The 18495-nt window shown below is 31.3% G+C and overlaps 1 protein-coding gene across 2 annotated transcripts; it reads left to right on the top strand.

Moving 5' to 3' along the window:
- Positions 1-3671: 3671 nt before the first annotated feature.
- Positions 3672-12258, top strand: LOC134709641 (uncharacterized). Of its 2 annotated transcripts, XM_063569792.1 has the most exons (4): positions 3678-3922; positions 9451-9868; positions 11267-11413; positions 11917-12258. In XM_063569792.1, exons 2-4 carry the CDS (start codon positions 9607-9609, stop codon positions 12060-12062), a joined length of 555 nt encoding a protein of 184 aa, XP_063425862.1. In that variant the 5' UTR covers positions 3678-3922; positions 9451-9606; the 3' UTR covers positions 12063-12258. The 2 variants fall into 2 exon arrangements, with proteins under 2 accessions (XP_063425863.1, XP_063425862.1); XM_063569793.1 differs by lacking the exon at positions 9451-9868 and having other exon boundaries at positions 3672-3922.
- Positions 12259-18495: the final 6237 nt, after the last annotated feature.

Raw genomic sequence — 18495 nt, 5'->3', positions numbered from 1 at the left:
GGTGCTCATTATCCAGATGAAATTAAGTGATACACTTACAATGTTTTGAAATTTTTTATTAATTTTTTTCAATGTGTTGTTTCAGAAAAAAAGTTGGTGCATGTTAATAAACAAATGAAAAGTAATAGTGTACTGTAGATTTTATACAATTAATTTTAGCCAGTGTTGATCACTTTTATGTTTCTTTATATATTTATATATGTATTTATTGAAAACAAAATGGAAATAAAACAAGTACAGAAAATAAAATATAATAGTCATGTTTGTGTATGCCAACATTTACTGTAAATTCAGAAGTTAGTGCTAGCATTTATTATTGAGAACCTTAACCTGTGACAAATATGCTAAATTTGATTTCCGTCGCATTTTATGGGTACTACAGATCACAGTTTTCTGCTTTCAGATGGCTTCATATGAACATTTGATACTGAATAATGTGTTTTCAGATTCATCGCTTTTCAAAGTCCATTAAACCTAATACTTAAAGTTGCAATATCGCTCTTGAATGAACAATAGCTCCAAATTTTACTTGATGAGATAGAGAATACCATATATCCAATTAAGACTGCTTCTTGGCTTGACATAGATCTAAAAATTGCTAACAGGGTCAAATGAGATCTAAACTTGATGACAATGTATGATTCCAAATATCTGTTTGTGAACACTCACATTCAATAAAGACTAGTTCTAGCAGCACCTCCATGTAGAGTACATCTCTTTTAGTTGGTTTGATATCACAGGGCTTGCATGTTGTATCATGATTTGACGGCGTTTCAGCCACAAAACAATTCTCTTTGTACCGATTTAATCAGCCCCTTTTGTGATTTATCACCAGAATTTTGCTAACCATGAACATAAGAATATATTATTGAACAAAAACGTCTATTCCAAAGCACCCGAATTAAACACTGGTTTCTAAAGGAGTTTATGTTGCTTTATCTTATTTTCTTGTGTATTGGTTTGTGGACTGTTGTCTGTTTGTTCTTTTGATGGGTTTTCTTTGGATTATTATTTTTCATTGCCTTTTGATTTCTTCTCCCTTTATTTACAATTTTTATGATAGTGAAATTTATCAAGAGTCTATCAAGGTCTGCTGTTTATGCTGCCTTTATATATAACAAACAGCAGATTTATTATGTGATATTCTTTTACCGAAGGTAAACATGTGGATACACAAGTTGAGTCTAGTTTCTTATGTTTTGTTTTTCATCTTGATATGTATATTTTATTTTGATTTTTGATTTTTGATTTTCCTTTTTGAATTTTCCTCGGAGTTCGGTATTTTTGTGTTTTTACTTTTTAATTTGATTTACAAGATTCGAATATTGGTAAACTACTAATGCCTCTAATTCAGAAATGGTCTAGGGACTGATTTCTCTATCTAAATATCGGTAAACTAGTGTCACCTCTATTATAAATATATGTAAACGAATGTTGAGTCCAATATAAATAAAGGTGAACTGGGATTGCCTCAAAAATAAATATCGGTAAATTAGTGTCACCTCTAATATAAATATATGTAAACGAATGTTGAGTCCAATATAAATAAAGGTGAAATGGGATTGCCTCAAAAATAAATATCGGTAAATTAGTGTCACCTCTAATATAAATATATGTAAACGAATGTTGAGTCCAATATAAATAAAGGTGAACTAGGATTGCCTCCAAAATAAATATCGGTTAATAAGTGTCGCCTCAAATATAAATATATGTAAACGAATGTTGAGTTCAATATAAATAAAGGTGAGCTAGGATTGCCTCCAAAATAAATATCGGTAAACTAGTGTCACCTCTAATATAAATATATGTAAACGAATGTTGAGTCCAATATAAATAAAGGCGGACTAGGATTGCCTCAAAAATAAATATCGGTAAAATATTGAAAACAACACGTTATTAATTTCTTGCGTCCGAAGCGCTTTTCTGGATTTACCTTCATCAGGTAAATTAGTATCACCCCTTATATAAATATATGTAAACGAATGTTGAGTCCAATATAAATAAAGGCGAACTAGGATTGCCTCCAAAATAAATATCGGTAAACTAGTACACCTTTTATATAAATATATGTAAACGAATGTTGAGTCCAATATAAATAAAGGTAAACTAGCGTCACCTCTAATATAAATATATGTAAACGAATGTTGAGTGCAATATAAATAAAGGTAAACTAGGATTGCCTCCAAAATAATTATCAGTAAAATAGTGTTGCATTCAATGTAGGTATCGGTAAACTAGTGTTGCTTCGATAATGAATATCGGAAAAGTAGTGGTGCGTCTAATTTTAATTGGCCCTTATTTGTCATAGTTATCTTATAAACTCATTATATATACCAGGATAAAAAAAATATATTTACGCCAGACGCGCTTTTCGTCTACAAAAGACCCACCAGTGACGCTCGAATCATCAAATGTTTTAAAGGCCAAATAAAGTACGATGTTGAAGAGCATTGAAGACCAAAACTTCCTAAAGTTTTGCCAAATACAACTAAGGTAATCTATTCCTGAGGTAGAAAAGCATTAGTTTTTCACAGTAAGAGATAATCAAAATTTTGTTTTACATAACTATCCAAGAAAATGATATAAAAGAGCTTTTTTTTGTGTGAATAGAAAACAAACATATATATATTTCCTTAAAATTTTCATGTACACAGAATAGGATTAAAAACTGATATTTTATCACAATGATTTTAAACTGCATATTCTAGATACACATTTAAAGGTTCCTAAAATAAACTGTTGGTACAAAATTGGCAAATCCAAATCTGCAAAAACAAAAACAAATCAACACAATTTACACATAGAACGCATATACATTCCCAAGAGGATAATTTAAACATCAATCTTACATTCAGACTTGAAATAATACTATTAAAAGAACTTCAGTCATACTTTTTTAATTCAGGAATGCTTACTTCCTTTTTTTGTAACATAAATAATTTCTTTATCAGTTGTCAATCCTTTTATCGAAAAAATGCAAACTGTGTTTGGTTCAGTTATCCAAGCACGTTAAATTGGTAACAAACATAAGAAGGATGGATTACATAGTTGAAATATGAAGATATATCATTAATTGAGGATTGATATTTCTATTTTAAGTTTCAAAAAATAAATTAAAAAAAGCAACTCGTAAATTAAGCTGTTAATTGATTGATTTACATAAATCTGAAAACCCCGACATCTTTAATATGAAAAGAGTAAACTAAAACAAATTATTTGAAACTATTATCATAAAACGTTAGACCAAGTTTAATGTATTAAAACAAGTGCATCTGTTTCCATCATTATGAATAAATCCGCGTTTAACAGTTGCTTCCAACTGTTCAGAAATAAATAAATGCAGAAAGATCATGTGAACAATGCATGTAATCAAAGAACTCGGTACATTATATGACAGTTACAAGTCTATACATCATTTTATGCTATGTGAGAATTATTTGACAAGTACATTCAGCCTCAGTTGCCTCTAATTACACTTCATCTTGTGTATTTCTTATTCTTTTTATTCTTTTTAAGTTATTCTAATTCAATCTGCATAATCTTTCTATCAATTTTAAGAGACCAAATTTAAATCGTGAATTCCATTTTAAAACTTAGAAGAAAAATATACTCCCTTTTTCTCCTCCTCTACGAGGGCGTATGCTTAGTACATTCCTCTTTGAAACCTATATTTACACCAAAGCTGCATATGTCTCCACGTTGACAAGAAACATGGACGGATGTGGAAAATCATTGATACTTTTGATTCTGTCCTTGGTTACTTTATGTTGCTCTTTAATTCTCTTTATTATTGGACTGTTTACGGTCTCGTGGATGAAAACGTCAGGAGTAGGGACCTCGTATGATTATGGACTGTTTAAGGAAAGGGATTGTGATCGCGACAGATGTACTTATACAACATGGTCAGAGATAATGAACGAGGGTAAGAATGAAGTGAACATCAACCATTCTGCTTTTGTGGGAACATTTTATTTTTTATAAATTGTTTGGTTCTATTTTTTTCTTTACAAAAATGTGTTTCCATTTGAATTGAGCGGGAAAACATTTTTTTCATTAAAAAAGCTTGTTCCTCAATGATAAACAGATTGTGAAAACTTTTGAAAAAATAGACTTCCCTGGCCCCGTCCCCCTCCACCATCACAAAAGCAGGGTTGCCGTGGCACTAATATCTTTTCTATCATTCAGTTAAATAAAGTGTTTATGCATGACAATTACACAGACACTTTAGGTTGAATGCGTGTCAGCGTTTTAGACTTTCCAAAATACGGTGTAAGTAATAATATAAGCAGATATGATTGAGTCCTTCGAGCTATAAAAATTAAAATATGAATAATACCGAACTCTGAGGAAAATTCGAAACGGAAAGTCCCAAATAAAATGGCTATACCGAAACCTCAAGCACATCAAACAAATGGATAACATCTGTCATATTCGTGATTTGGTACAGACATTTTTTTATGTAACTGATCATTCAATTTTTTCGATGCAGCATCGTTAATACTGAATTGCTTGTACCTTCATTTTCGATGATTTATACATACATTCTTGGTATTCCATTGATAAAAATGTTAAAAGATGTGAGTACTTAGAAAACTATTTTCATACATCCTGACGCATGTTTATCGATCTGTCACAATTCAGGAACCTGTCTTAAATCATATCATAGCAGGATTTACGTCATATAGGAGCATATTGTGACGGCAGATCTGTAATACCCTGTTTAATTGATTATATACCTGGAAGAACAGTTTGTTTATGATAATGTTTAACTTGAGTTTGATCACGATGTAATTTGTGTTTTTGTTTGCTGTTCCACTAAAAATTTCACCGGTTCATGTTGATAATGCGTTTACTTCATATATTTTAATGTTCATATGTTAATACGGTAAACGGAAAAAAAGTCACAGGATAAAAAGTCACAATATCCCTAGGAAAAAAAGTCACAGGAAAAAAAGTCACAAGAAAAAAAGTCACAGGAAAAAAGTCACAATTTGTTTAAGTCTACTTATGTGTCCGAAATAATGTTGGAATGCATGTGAAAAGGTCACTATGTACATGGCAATAAATAATTAAACTGGAGTTTTTGAATGCATTGAAAAAAAGTCATAATATATTTGTATCAGATTACCTCTTTTAGTTATGTCAGTGGTAAATTTTTAAAAACTATAAAGGAATTATATATATACTAATAAAAGTGTATTAGAATAAATAATGCTCTTTTTTTCAAAATTGACTTTTTAACAAACAGGGAAAACTGGTTGTGTCTTTTTATTTAATATTGAGCATAAGTTGTATTTCATTGATATGGCTTCCTACGAAGACAGGAAATGAAAGGTCTACAAAGGGGGAGGTGCCATAAGAAGCCACACATCAATATCAACAGTCCCTAGATATATATGTATACAAATACTAAGCTATTATTAATGACAATGAGTTGTTTGTTTAACACTAAATTAAGGAATACTTATCTTTATAAAAGTAAAAAAAAAACATATGGTCAAGTTATTTACTGAACTTCTAACTTGTATTCAAATTGAATGAAATTGTTGCTGTTAAACTCACATCTCTAAGAGATATAAAACAAAAATAATTACAACAAATCCTTGAAAACATGTATCAATCTAGTACACCAGCATCATCATGTACATGTTCCATTTAAATGATTTGCAATTTATATCTAAATTTCCAAAGCTAGTCGTATAAAATGAATTAAAAAATGTCTATTTCCAAACAAATATCTATTGGGAATGTTTCCCAATATATTCATATATATTTGCGGCCTTATGACCATTTCCATAAAAAAAATACAAATTGGGAATGTTTCTCCTGTTAATATATGCATGTGCAGATCCTATGACTATTTCATGCAAAAAATATATATTGTGACTTTTTTTCCTGTGACTTTTTTTCCGTGACTTTTTTTCCTGTGACTTTTTTTCCTAAATTCGTTAATACATACACATTGAATTATTTATAGCAACTGTTGTGTTTTAAAAATAGTAAATTGAGCTTAGACCCTTGTCAATTGACTGTATACAGTATAAATTACTTCTGAATAATTTGACAGCTTCTTGAGATTGAGAAAAAAGTAATACTTAACTCAGATGAAAATACGAAACCGAAAGTCCCATATCATGTGACAAAATCAAAAGCTCAAAAACATCAAACGAATGGATAACAACTGTCATATTCTTGATTTGGAACAGGCAGTTGAAACTTATTCGTTTGCTTATTATCCCGACCGCATACTCCTCGCAGATTGTTAACTTATTTGAACAATTTATGAAAAAAAAATAATGATGGACACACCTATACACATGGACGGTATAGTATTGATTGTGGTATTGTATCCCCGTGCCATGGTATGCATTAATCATAATGGTTTGAAGGTACGGTACAGTAATTGTATGATTTTTGGTTTGAAGCATAATTTTTCCATGTGTATTTTGAAAATTCTGAATAGAAATTTAATTTTACCAATATATATCCCGATACTGATCCTCAAATGTAAATTTGTCAGCACAAACAGGCGTTGACAGCACAAACAGTATGGCATTTGTTTCACTGTTGTAATCGTATTATGAGCAATTAAGACACATATAAGATTTGAATTTACTACGAAACATATAATTTACCAGCATTAATTTGCCGTCGGCCATTCTTAAAAAAACCAAAAGATGGTTTAAATGTCTAATGATTACAATCTGGGTGTGTAGTGAAAGTTTTAAAGCATTCAGCTATGTATCATCAACCAACTTCGCATTGCAAAATAAGAATAGTAATTGTAACATATCATATCCTGTTTGACATAGATGTATTGTCATTTATTAGCAAATGTTGCATGTTTTTGCAATTAAACTGAACAAATACTATTAAATGCAATTAGAAGTAGAATATTATAATTCACAATAAAAGTTATTCAGTGAATTATATGAAATTGTTGATGAATACATGATAATGATGACACAAAGTAACTATGTCTCCTTTTTTCACCCAGCCCTATGAGGAAGCGGAACTTTGCTATCACTTGTCTATCGTCGTCATAACTTTGCGTTTAAAAAATTATTTGCAATGAATGAAACAGTTTCAAACCAAATTGTTAATTGGATTATCCTTATGGCATCCTAAATATACTTTGTTTTCCCACATTCAATCAATCAACAAAGCCGCATTGGCTAAGGCTTAAATTCCATGAAGATAAGGATAACATGTTTTCATCTTCAGAACACCTGACAGTGGTAAAAATATTTTTCACTTTCCCCAATTATTATCAGGGAGGAAACACTTGTAAGGAGTCGTAAAGGATTTTGAAAATAAGATCAATTTTTTGCATTGCTGATCTCTTTTTCTGTTTGTTTTCTGTTCTGTTTTTATATATTTGCATTTTGTAGATTATCTGCATTGTTGATTAATAATTGTTGTTTACAATACTGACATGAAAATAAGTCGCTAATCGTTTTTTAAAGATAATACTTCAAATAAGGAGTCAACTTATAATTTTGTAGAAATTGTAAAACTTGTAATATTGTAAGTAGATTTTATTATTTGACCGCTGTCGGATTCTTTATTAATAGCAGTTTTTAAGATAATCGAATAACATGTAGTTCATCCTTGCTTCTATTTTGGCTATGATGCTAATTTTGTTTGATTGGCATAAAATGAACCACAATTTTCCTACGATAGATACCTTTTAAAGTATCATTCAGTTTAATTAAGTTTGATATTGACCATGGAGATTCAAAGACGATTTTTAAAGAAAAAAGACCACGACGATGACAGCTAGACGGTGGACGACGCCAAGTGCGGACAATGGCTCACCTAGCAAATATGACGATATGATCATAAGCTATAAAGATGACATAGTTGCTCCCTTTTTTTTTAACAAAAACATTTTTTTTCTCAACGATATATATTTTCAAATGCACAACCAACAACTTTGATAATACATCTATATAATATGTGATATGATTACAAGTGAGACAACTCTCCACAAGAGACAAAATGACACAGACGACAAGTTAACAGATTTTTGGTCACCGTACGGGCTTCAACAATGTACAAAGCTTATACTATATGTCAAATATGATATAGTATTGCACTGTTACTGATGCATGATTGAATTGGAAAGATTGTCGAAGACATTGAACGAGTACAACAAAACATTCACTGCATCACCAAAATTGTAATCATTCAACTTTCATTTAGTTTGCGCTTTTAAATTTTTGATGATAATATACGCTTATGCATGCGATCATTTGTTTATTTCATCATCAAATATTTGTTTTATCTAAGATATCTTTATTGTTCATTTTGTCTAAAATTTTCAATATAAATAACTGTAAATAAATGTATGTCAACGCCTACTTTTGCAGATGAATTTACACTTGTATATTTCTATCTTAATTAAACATAGCAAATAACAAACATCGTTTTAGAAAATCTTCAATCACTATAGGAAAAATAAAATCCATAATTTAAACAATATGAAATTATGCAATGGTGTAATCATACAACCGTAACGTATCATAATTCCCATTTGTGTATACTGCACATTGTACTCGTAACAAACCGTTATACAAAACCGTGCACATATCACACCACCGCCAAATGCCAATTTTTACAGCATTCCCTTTTTCCCTCGGTTTTAAGTTGTTACCCCTATTTTGCTATTTGTCCATAGATTTACGAGTTTTGAACAGCGGTATACATGGTATACTACTGTTGCCTTTATTTACGGACACAAAATTTCATCTTTACATGAGCATACTTTAGTTTGAGAATAATTTGAATAACCTCACTCAAAATTATCAAAGTTAATATTCTTTTCAACAATCATGCATACCAAGATATACCACAATACACCAGATGGTACCATTATTACGTATCATGTACTAGTACTATATACCACATTACCGTATCTTGTTTCACAGTATGCCCTTGAGATGTTATATTATATGTTTTGTCTTTAACAAGTTAAATAGGGGAAATAGGAACGTTAAATAACTTATTCTCCTAACAATACTATAGAATTGACATGACTTTAATATACTCATAACCGTGCAGACATGCAAGTGCTGTTTTTTCAATTATACTAATTGCGTTTTTCATACATAGAAATAAAAAGAGTTTTTCTTATTGAAATGAGATTGACCTGTCTTGAACTTGTAGCAATCACCTGTAATCCTTATCAATCAAGAAATTGCTTCAATTGTTTTCTTAGTAAGCACTTCAAAACGATGTGTAAACATATGTACCTGTTATCAGCCGGTAATAAGTAATTAATTGGACATACAAAGCTATTCCAATTGTTCTTCAGAGATATCTTGTCTAAAACATTTATTCAATTTTCATTCATTGTATTATTCAAAAGTAACTTATTAAACAGATAAAAACATCTTTAGCTGATCGTTGTTATGGTAATTGGTTGTTACCGCAGATCTTTATTTTTAGGTTGCACATCTATAGATAGGAGAAAAGTATGCGATTCATTTAGTTGTTATGATGCTATTTTCTGTCTATTTTGTTTAATTATAAACAATCCGTTAACTTTCGTTGGGCAAAGAACTCTCGAAAGAACTTAAGCGCTTAAAGAAATATTCTGACAAAATGGTGGTTGCAAAAAGATGGAAAGAAGCTTCAGCTTATATAATTATTTCCTTGTTTTGTTTGGCTATATCTGTTGTGCTTTTTCTGGTTGGGTTTTCATCAGCAGTATGGGTTAAAAAGACATACGAAGATAAAGGAGTGAGAATGTATGGACTTTGGAAATATACAAGATATTATCCATGGGTTAAATCCACTGAGGAATATAGACTTAGTGGAATGCTTTTAAGCAGTGATGAAACACCTTTGTCGGCAACAACTACAGGTATGTAAGTGTCCAAAACAAAAACATATCTAACCCCTTGTTTTATTAGATAGTTCGTAACAAAAATTTTAATCGATTTATTGTAATACCGATTATTTAAAACCCGACTTAGTTCGATAAATGATTAAACCTTGATAATTTATACAGTTATAAAAGGTTTAAATTGTTTTCTAGTCTTAATTGGTTTTGCTCACTGTTGAATTCAGAACAGTTATCTATAGTTTATTACAGTTATGTCCTTTGATCTCGGGTGAATATTTGTCTCATTAGCAATCAAACCACATCACCTTATTTCGGTGCATTACGTTTGCGTGCATTATCATTACATTTGCGCGCAAAAATCATTACATTTGCGCGATATTTTTTGACAGGTAAACTCAGGTGAAATACAGATAATAATACTTTTATCCGTTTTATTATGCACAAGCACTTAATCCTAGAAATATATACATATAAAATTCTTAAAAAGGAAAAGTACTGATAATACATGATTTTACATGTTGGTACGTGCCGAAAACTTGAAGCCAATTGCTTTTAGAGACGACAGTCTGTTAACTTCTCCATCCTGATATTTTCTTAATTGCTCCATCAAATAATCTGTTTTCTCTTTTTCACTTCTGCGCACTACTGCTGCTGTATCAAGCCCTCTTAGTTTGGTGTATGTGGTTGTCTATTATTTAAAATAGTGTCCAGAAACACAAAAATACATGGATGTGCACAGTAGAATGGCTCAATAAAGTGAGCATGAAGTGATTCCGGGTCATTTGTTGTAAGCTTAGATTCTGATTATGGTAATGAGACCCAAAAAATGTAAATACAAGTTAGAGAGTCATCTATGCTTTTCCTTTGAAAAGTAAAATCACAAAAATACATACCTCCGAGTAAAGTTCAAAACGGATAGTCCCTAATCTAACTCAACAAACGAATGGATAAAAACTTTCATATTCCTGACTTGGTACAGGTATTTCCTGATTTAAAAAATGGTGGATTTAACCTGGTTTTATAGCTAGCTAAATCTCTTACTTGTATGACAGTCGCATCAAATTGACAACAATCAGACAAAATTGGTAAAAATGTCAAATAAAGGAGGGAACAGCAGTCAACATTGTGTTATAATCTTAATCTCTATAAAAACATACAAACATGAAACAAAGCACAAAAAGGCACATTAGCAAAAATGAAAGACAAGAATACAAAAATATACAAAAGCACTATCACACAATGACGGGAGTTATGAATACAGAGGAAAGGAACGCGATGCGAATACCATAATCAATATAGTGAGGCTTTAATATACAAAATAGTTTGATGCCTCAAAAAGTTTGTATTTTATTCACAAGTCTTATTTTTCAAACCAACATGTTTATCTATTTTTTTCTTGAAAATTATATTTTTCAGACTGGTATAGAGCAACACAGGCAATGGAATGTCTTGGATTGATAAGTCTTGTTTTGGCTTTACTGGTCCTGTTATTATACTTCTGTGTACCATCATGTAAAGTACGGAAGGCACTCTATGGAATGATTTTCTTTACATTTCTAGCAGGTAATTGTATATCATTTCTCTGTGTGTTACATCTTAATTACTTATGATATTAACTATTCACAAATTTAGTATTTTTAAGTAATTTTAATATTCTGAATCATAACAGGATATGATTGTGCAGCTATAACTTTTTCATGATCCAAGCATGTTTTCATTTTCACTAAAACATTTACCGAAGCAATAGATTGTTTCAAGTCAAAACGGAAAATCTACGCAGAAACAAAATATTGACCGCGATCAAACGAATAGTTTAAAAAATTTACATGGCTTGTCTTCTTCTTCTGGAAACATGATATTTAATTTTATGAGAAAAGAAGCAACTGTAAACACGTTTTTTTTAAAATACTGTTTACACGGTTAATATGGTTAATACTAGGATAGATGTAATGCCCATAGATGAAGCTCAATCCTGACTTCAAAGGTTCTGTGTGCGTTGTAATGGCTTTCTTTATATCTATGATACTAGTATGGTAATGATGCCTATCTTTTTTGTCTCTTTTCAGTTATGTTTATTGTGATTGGAATTGCCATTTTCGGTTCGACTTTCGACGAGAAAGGATTTGACGTCGGATGGTCCATGGGATTAGCAATTGCTGCAGCATTGTTAGCTTTTATCTCAGGGATTTTACAAATTTTGGAGATGACATAATATTATATTTATAAGTGTGTATGAGTGTTTCGTAATGTATAATCATTATAAATTGTTGTATGTTTCACTATTTTGAAATGTTACATACTATATGTTTTGTTGTCATCAGTTTCTACTTATTATGTGTTAAAACCATTGTTGTCGTATAGATTATTAATTGTTAAATTTGCTTAAAATGAATACACTTTTCGTTATACATCATCTCGTTAATTTCTGAATGTAATGCAAATTATATTCTCCCATTTCTAACTCCCTTTAGTTTCAACATATGTCTTTTCAAAATAGTTAATAACGTAACAGCAACTGGTTTAGAATAATTTCATTTCCCAAATTATTTATTACCTATCATATTGGTCCATTAGATACAAAAACAAAAGTGAAGTAACAAAAATACCGAACTCTGAGGGGAAAATTCTGACCGGAAAGTTCATAAGCAAATGGCAAAACCAATAGCTCAGACGCATCAAACGAATGGATAACAAATAAACTCATCATAGAAAAAACAGTCATTTCCAGACTTGCTGAGTGCATTTTCTTATGTCGAATATGGTACATAAGTTTATACCTAGCTAAACCTCTCAATTGTATTACAGTTCCATAAAGTTCCGCTATATTGAAAACGATGTGTGAACAAAGTAAACAGACATAATAGAAAGAAGAAAAAAATAGGGGTACAACAGTCAACATTGTGTTATAATCTTAATCACTATGAAAATAAATACATATGTAAAAAAGAAGCACACAAAGGCAAAAGCACATTAGCAAAACTGAAAGACAAGGAGATAAAAAAAATTACAACAGCACAATAACAGAATGACGGGATTATCATTGGGTAAACGTAGGCTGCATAGATAATTCAGAAGATAGGTTTATCATATGATCAGGTGTTGATTTGATAATCATCATCATTACATAATGCTTAATGTGTTTTACATACTTGAATCGTGTCGTAGAAGAGAGCTAAGTACGTGATACGTTATTCACGTGCTTGTTCACACTATACGGACTTCATATACAGGAGTGTGCTCCTTACGCAGAAACTGCTCCAACAAAGTTATGAGGAGGACAGGTTAAAATTGACACTCCGTAAATTTTATGGACACCATCACGAATTGGTGGATCCATATGATGTCTCTTTAACCAAACTAGCTAAGGACATTTTTACCACATGGTAGATTGTGGTTTGTCATTATGTCGTCTAATCTTCTAATTACCAAACGTGACTAATTCACGATTGTGACTGTTTTACTGAATGTGAATTCGCATTACTTTAAGACGTGTTTCTGTACTTGTTTATCCCAAATGCATGTATTTAGTTTACATGTTTAATGTTATATTTGTATTTCTCATCGGATTTTGACAAATGTGTTGTCGTCTTTTTATTATATTTAGGTGTTACGGATAGAAAAATTAATCACCGCCTTTATTAATTATATTAAATTTTGAACGATTATTTACGTTTGAAGTTGGATTCAAAACAAACTGGACATATATATATTACAGTTAATTGCTTTTAATAAGTATTGCAATATGCATTTTGTTGAAATGAATTATCAGTATTTAGTTCTAATATAATCTTAAATCAATCCTAATTCTATCTCACTTTGATAGTTTTTCATATGTGACGTCATGCTGTTTCTAAATTTCATAAATTATAAATTCAAATGTGGCATAACGTTTGTGCCGTTTCGCCATCGTATGTGACGTCACATTTTTTAATTACGTTAACGCCTGGACTGATTCGGATGTGTCTATTCTGTGTTAAACTTTAATAGCATTATGTATTCGGGTTCAGTTTTCTGTAATTAGTTAATACTTCAGTTTCATTATGTCTATCTCTTTCATATTCATTTGTTAAAATTTACTGTTTGCAATAGCATGAATTGTTCTATAAAATATAGATGTTCTTATCCCGGGCATAAAAACAATGCCGTATTTGGGCAAAACCTTTTCAACTTTTGATCTTCAGTGCTGTACAACTTTGTACTTTTTTCACTTTCGATCTTTTATATCTTGGCGTTATGTATTCGGGTTTAGTTTTCTGTAATTAGTTAATACTTCAGTGTCTTTATGTTAACTCTTTCATATACATTTGATAAAATTTACTGTTTGCAATAGCATGAATTGTTCTATATAATAAGAATGTTCTTATCCAGGGCATAAAAACAATGCCGTATTTGGCGAAACCTTTTCAACTTTTGATCCTCAGTGCTGTACAACTTTGTACTTTTTTCACTTTCGATCTTTTATATCTGGGCGTCACTGTTGATTTTTGTGTGGACAAGGTACGTTTTTGGCGTATTGAATTTTAAACCTAATGCTTTTTGTTATTTATTAATCATGTTTTTCTTTGTCTAATATGTTCTCCTATTTATTTGTATTGTAGTCCTGTAATATTATGTTGTCATCTCAATGTTATATTTAACTTTGCCATTAAAGTGCGAGGTTTGGCATGCCACAAAACCAGGTTCAACCCACCACTTTTATTCCCCTTTAAAAGTGTCCTGTATCAAGTCAGGAAGATGGCCATTGTTATATTATTTCTCGTTTATGTGTGTGTTGCATTTTAACGTTGAGTCGTTTGTTTTCTCTTATTTTTGAGATATTGAGATAAAACGTGGCACGGTACTTGTCTATCCCAAATTCATGTATTTGGTTTTCATGTTATATTTGTTATTCTCTTGGTGTTTTGTCTGATGCTTGGTCCGTTTCTGTGTGTGTAACGTTTCGGTGTTATGTCGTTGTTCTCCTCTTATACTTAATGCGTTTCCCTCGGTTTTAGTTTGTTACCCCGATTTTGTTTTTTGTCCATGGATTTATGAGTTTTGAACAGCGGTATACTACTGTTGCCTTTATTTATACCGTAGAGATAACCAATCGCACAAGTCGAAAACAAACTGTCAGTGCCTTGTTAAAAGAACGAAAAAGACCAAGAAACCAAAACATTCACTGGGGTAAAGCTGATGACCGTAACTGCATTCACGGTCATCCCAAGATGTCGGACGAAAAATTAGGTCAGTATTTGTATTGTCTGTTAAGGTGTTCTACATCATTTTCTTTACAAAGCATACATTGGTACGATGTAAATTTATAAAAGATTCACACGGAAGTCACAAATCTCTACCGAGGAACGTGTATAGAACGGGAAATTGGATTTGAAAAATTCGCTTAGATGACCGTAAATCATCTTTAAAATATTTTCAAGATGACCGTAACATATAATAAGGATGACCGTGATTGGTAAAATGATGACCGTAATTTCGAAAGGATGACCGTAATTTATAAAGGATGACCGTAACTTTCATAGTATAACCGTCATTTCTAAGAAATATCCGTATTTGCATTACCTTGTTTGTATCACATAATTAATGATATTAATCGTGTTGGTGTAAGACGTATTTATAAGACAACATTATCATAAAGGTAGACAAAAATAAGACGTGCTTCAAATACATGGTTCGTCATATGTAGCATCCAACTACAAGCCAAAAGATTTTTTTATTTCTGAGATTCCTATTAATTTTATATAATAAATACAGCATTTTAAAAATGCCAAAAAGGCAATGGATGTACAGCCATTTATATTATATCGTTTCAACAACCATTGAAGTTTGTCAATAAAAATTACTGATTGCTCCGTTAAGTTTGTTTACAAAATAATTTACCTGTGAAATCGATTTCGGGGGCATTAAGTTTAACAATTGATATAATTTATTTATATCTCTGGTGAGCATCCTTCAAAACAGTTTTTGGAAGGAGTTAAACTGCAGGAATTTTTTTTTAAATAATTCACATTAAAAAAAAAGCACAAACAATCTATCGGAACAAAAGGCAGGGAAAATCATTCAAACATTAAAGAAAGCATGAAAATAAAAGTAAACATAAAACATCTATCATTTATATAAGTGTTTGTTAAATGCATGACATTTGTGCAGGACCAGTATATTCAGAGCCGGACCAGTGGATTTTCAGTCTTTTAAGCATTTTAATACACACTATAGACAATCATGGTGGTCCACAAACATTTAGTTTTAGGAAGAAAGTTTTGGATGAAAACACATGTCATACTGCATATCGGTCCGTACATTTCGGAGTTGAAGTCACAAAACTTAAAATGATGTTAGGAAAAGGTTATAAGCCAAATATAAATTTAGAAGAACATGTTTTTAAAATACTCCGACCAAACTAGTAAAAGTGAGCTCGAGCAAAATAGTTCCTAAAATGGTCTTGTATAAATAGCGAATTTTAAAGGGGAGCCTTGTAAATTGTATAAACAGAAACCAGAATTATTTTTTTATATATATCAAGACAAATCAAGATTTTATTCTGCTCCTCTGAAACCATACACATGGGCTCAATTACCGGATATTCATAATGTTTAAGGTTCATCTGAATGAATTGAAAAATATGGCCGTTTTTACACACAAATATCTATTAAGAGAACAGACAAACTGATGGATTATGTACCCTTGTGTTGCTTCAATGCTAAAAATATGGAAATTTTATAGAAAATCCACAGCCTTTATTCTTGTTCTAACATATTTGGCAATTTGATAACCGATAGATATAGGATTATTGCATGCAGTGCTAGCATTGATTTCCTTAAAACAAGTTTATTAATGTAGCTATTGGTTAGAACAAATAAAAATATGGACCAAATCAAGTACACCTTTTAGGGTGTGCTCGACTTTAGTTACTCTGCACGAGGTATTTTGAAATTTACAGGTTGGTTAGAACTTTTTGTAAAAAATAAACACTAGCACATCATAGAAAAGTAGGTAAGTAATCTATGTTTTGAATTTTATAACAAAAATCTTTTTATTAAAGGCTGTTGATTTTCTATAAAATTCTTGGTTTATTTGCCACAAAGTACTCTTTTCTTTCAAATGCTAGGCAACAGTAAATAATAATGCTTTGCATCAAGTTTTCCCCTATAGTATATGTTTAAAATAGACTGTATCTATTATTCATTATATCTGTAGTTTTGATGTTTAAAAAATTCGTACAAAAATGGCTACAGAAGGGTACATAAACCTTAAAGCATGGCAGGACCTTTAGATATGTGAAAGTTATATAAAGTCTATGTTTGAGAAAAAAAACTAACTTACCTGGTTTTTGAGTTGCATTTTTTTAAATATGCAGAAGATAGCAAAATAAACAGACATACGAGTTTCATTTGATACGGTCCACTCAGTTACACAGTTAAAATCACCTGTTTGCAGGTGTCTATTGTCTATAGTGTCCATTTAAATCACAAGAGTGCACACGCTGAAATGTCTCGCCTTCTTTACTAATCATAGGTATTATGTTGATAGACCAAATATAAAGCTTTATTACAACTGTCACATAAACTCAACATTAACCAAGAAAACAAAACATTTATCAATGAACCATGAACATGAGGTCAAGGTCAGATGAACCATGCCAGGCTGACATGTACAGCTAACAATTCTTAAATACAACAAATATAGTTGACTTATTGCTTATAAATTCAGAAAAACAGACCAAAGCAGTGAAAATGAGGTCACGGTCAAATAAAACCTTTGAACATACACATAGATCAAAAAATATTTCCATACACCATGCAAATATAGTTGACCTAATGCATAAAGTATTAGAAAAATAGACCAAAACTCAAAAACTTAACTTTGACCACTGAACCATGAAAATGAGGTCAAGGTCAGCTGACACCTGTCAGCTAGACACGTAAACCTTACAATCATTCCATACACCAATATAGAAGACCTATTGCATATAGTATAATAAAAACAGACCAAAACACAAAAACTTAACTATAACCACTAAACCATGAAAATGAGGTCAAGGTCAGATAACACCTGCCAGTTGGACATGTACACCTTACAGTCTTTCCATACACCGAATATACTAGACCTATTGCTTATAGTATCTGATATATGGACTTGACCACCAAAACTTAACCTTGTTCACTGATCCATGAATTGAGGTCGAGGTCAAGTGAAAACTGTCTGACGGGCATGAGGACCTTGCAAGGTACGCACATACCAAATATAGTTATCCAATTACTAATAATTAAAGAGAATTCAACATTAGAAAAAAATCTTAATTTTTTTTTCAAGTAGTCACTGAACCATGAAAATGAAGTCACGGACATTGGACATGTGACTGACGGAAACTTCGTAACATGAGGCATCTATATACAAAGTATGAAGCATACAGGTCTTCTACCTTCTAAAATAAAAAGCTTTTAAGAAGTTAGCTAACGCCGACGCCGCCGTAGCCGCATCACTATCCCTATGTCGTGCTTTCTGCAACAAAAGTTGCAGGCTCGACAAAAACTACTCACAACATCGATTATACTATTCACTATCATTTTCATATAAACTCAAAATACGTCAAATAGTTAAAAAGAACTAACCGGGCCCCTATTGCGACAAACTCCACAAAAAAACAA

This window comes from Mytilus trossulus, chromosome 3, assembly GCF_036588685.1.
Source record: "Mytilus trossulus isolate FHL-02 chromosome 3, PNRI_Mtr1.1.1.hap1, whole genome shotgun sequence".
NCBI lineage: Eukaryota > Metazoa > Mollusca > Bivalvia > Mytilida > Mytilidae > Mytilus > Mytilus trossulus.
The sequence above is the reverse complement of the archived record's forward strand: the minus strand, read 5'-3'. Positions and strand labels throughout refer to the sequence as shown.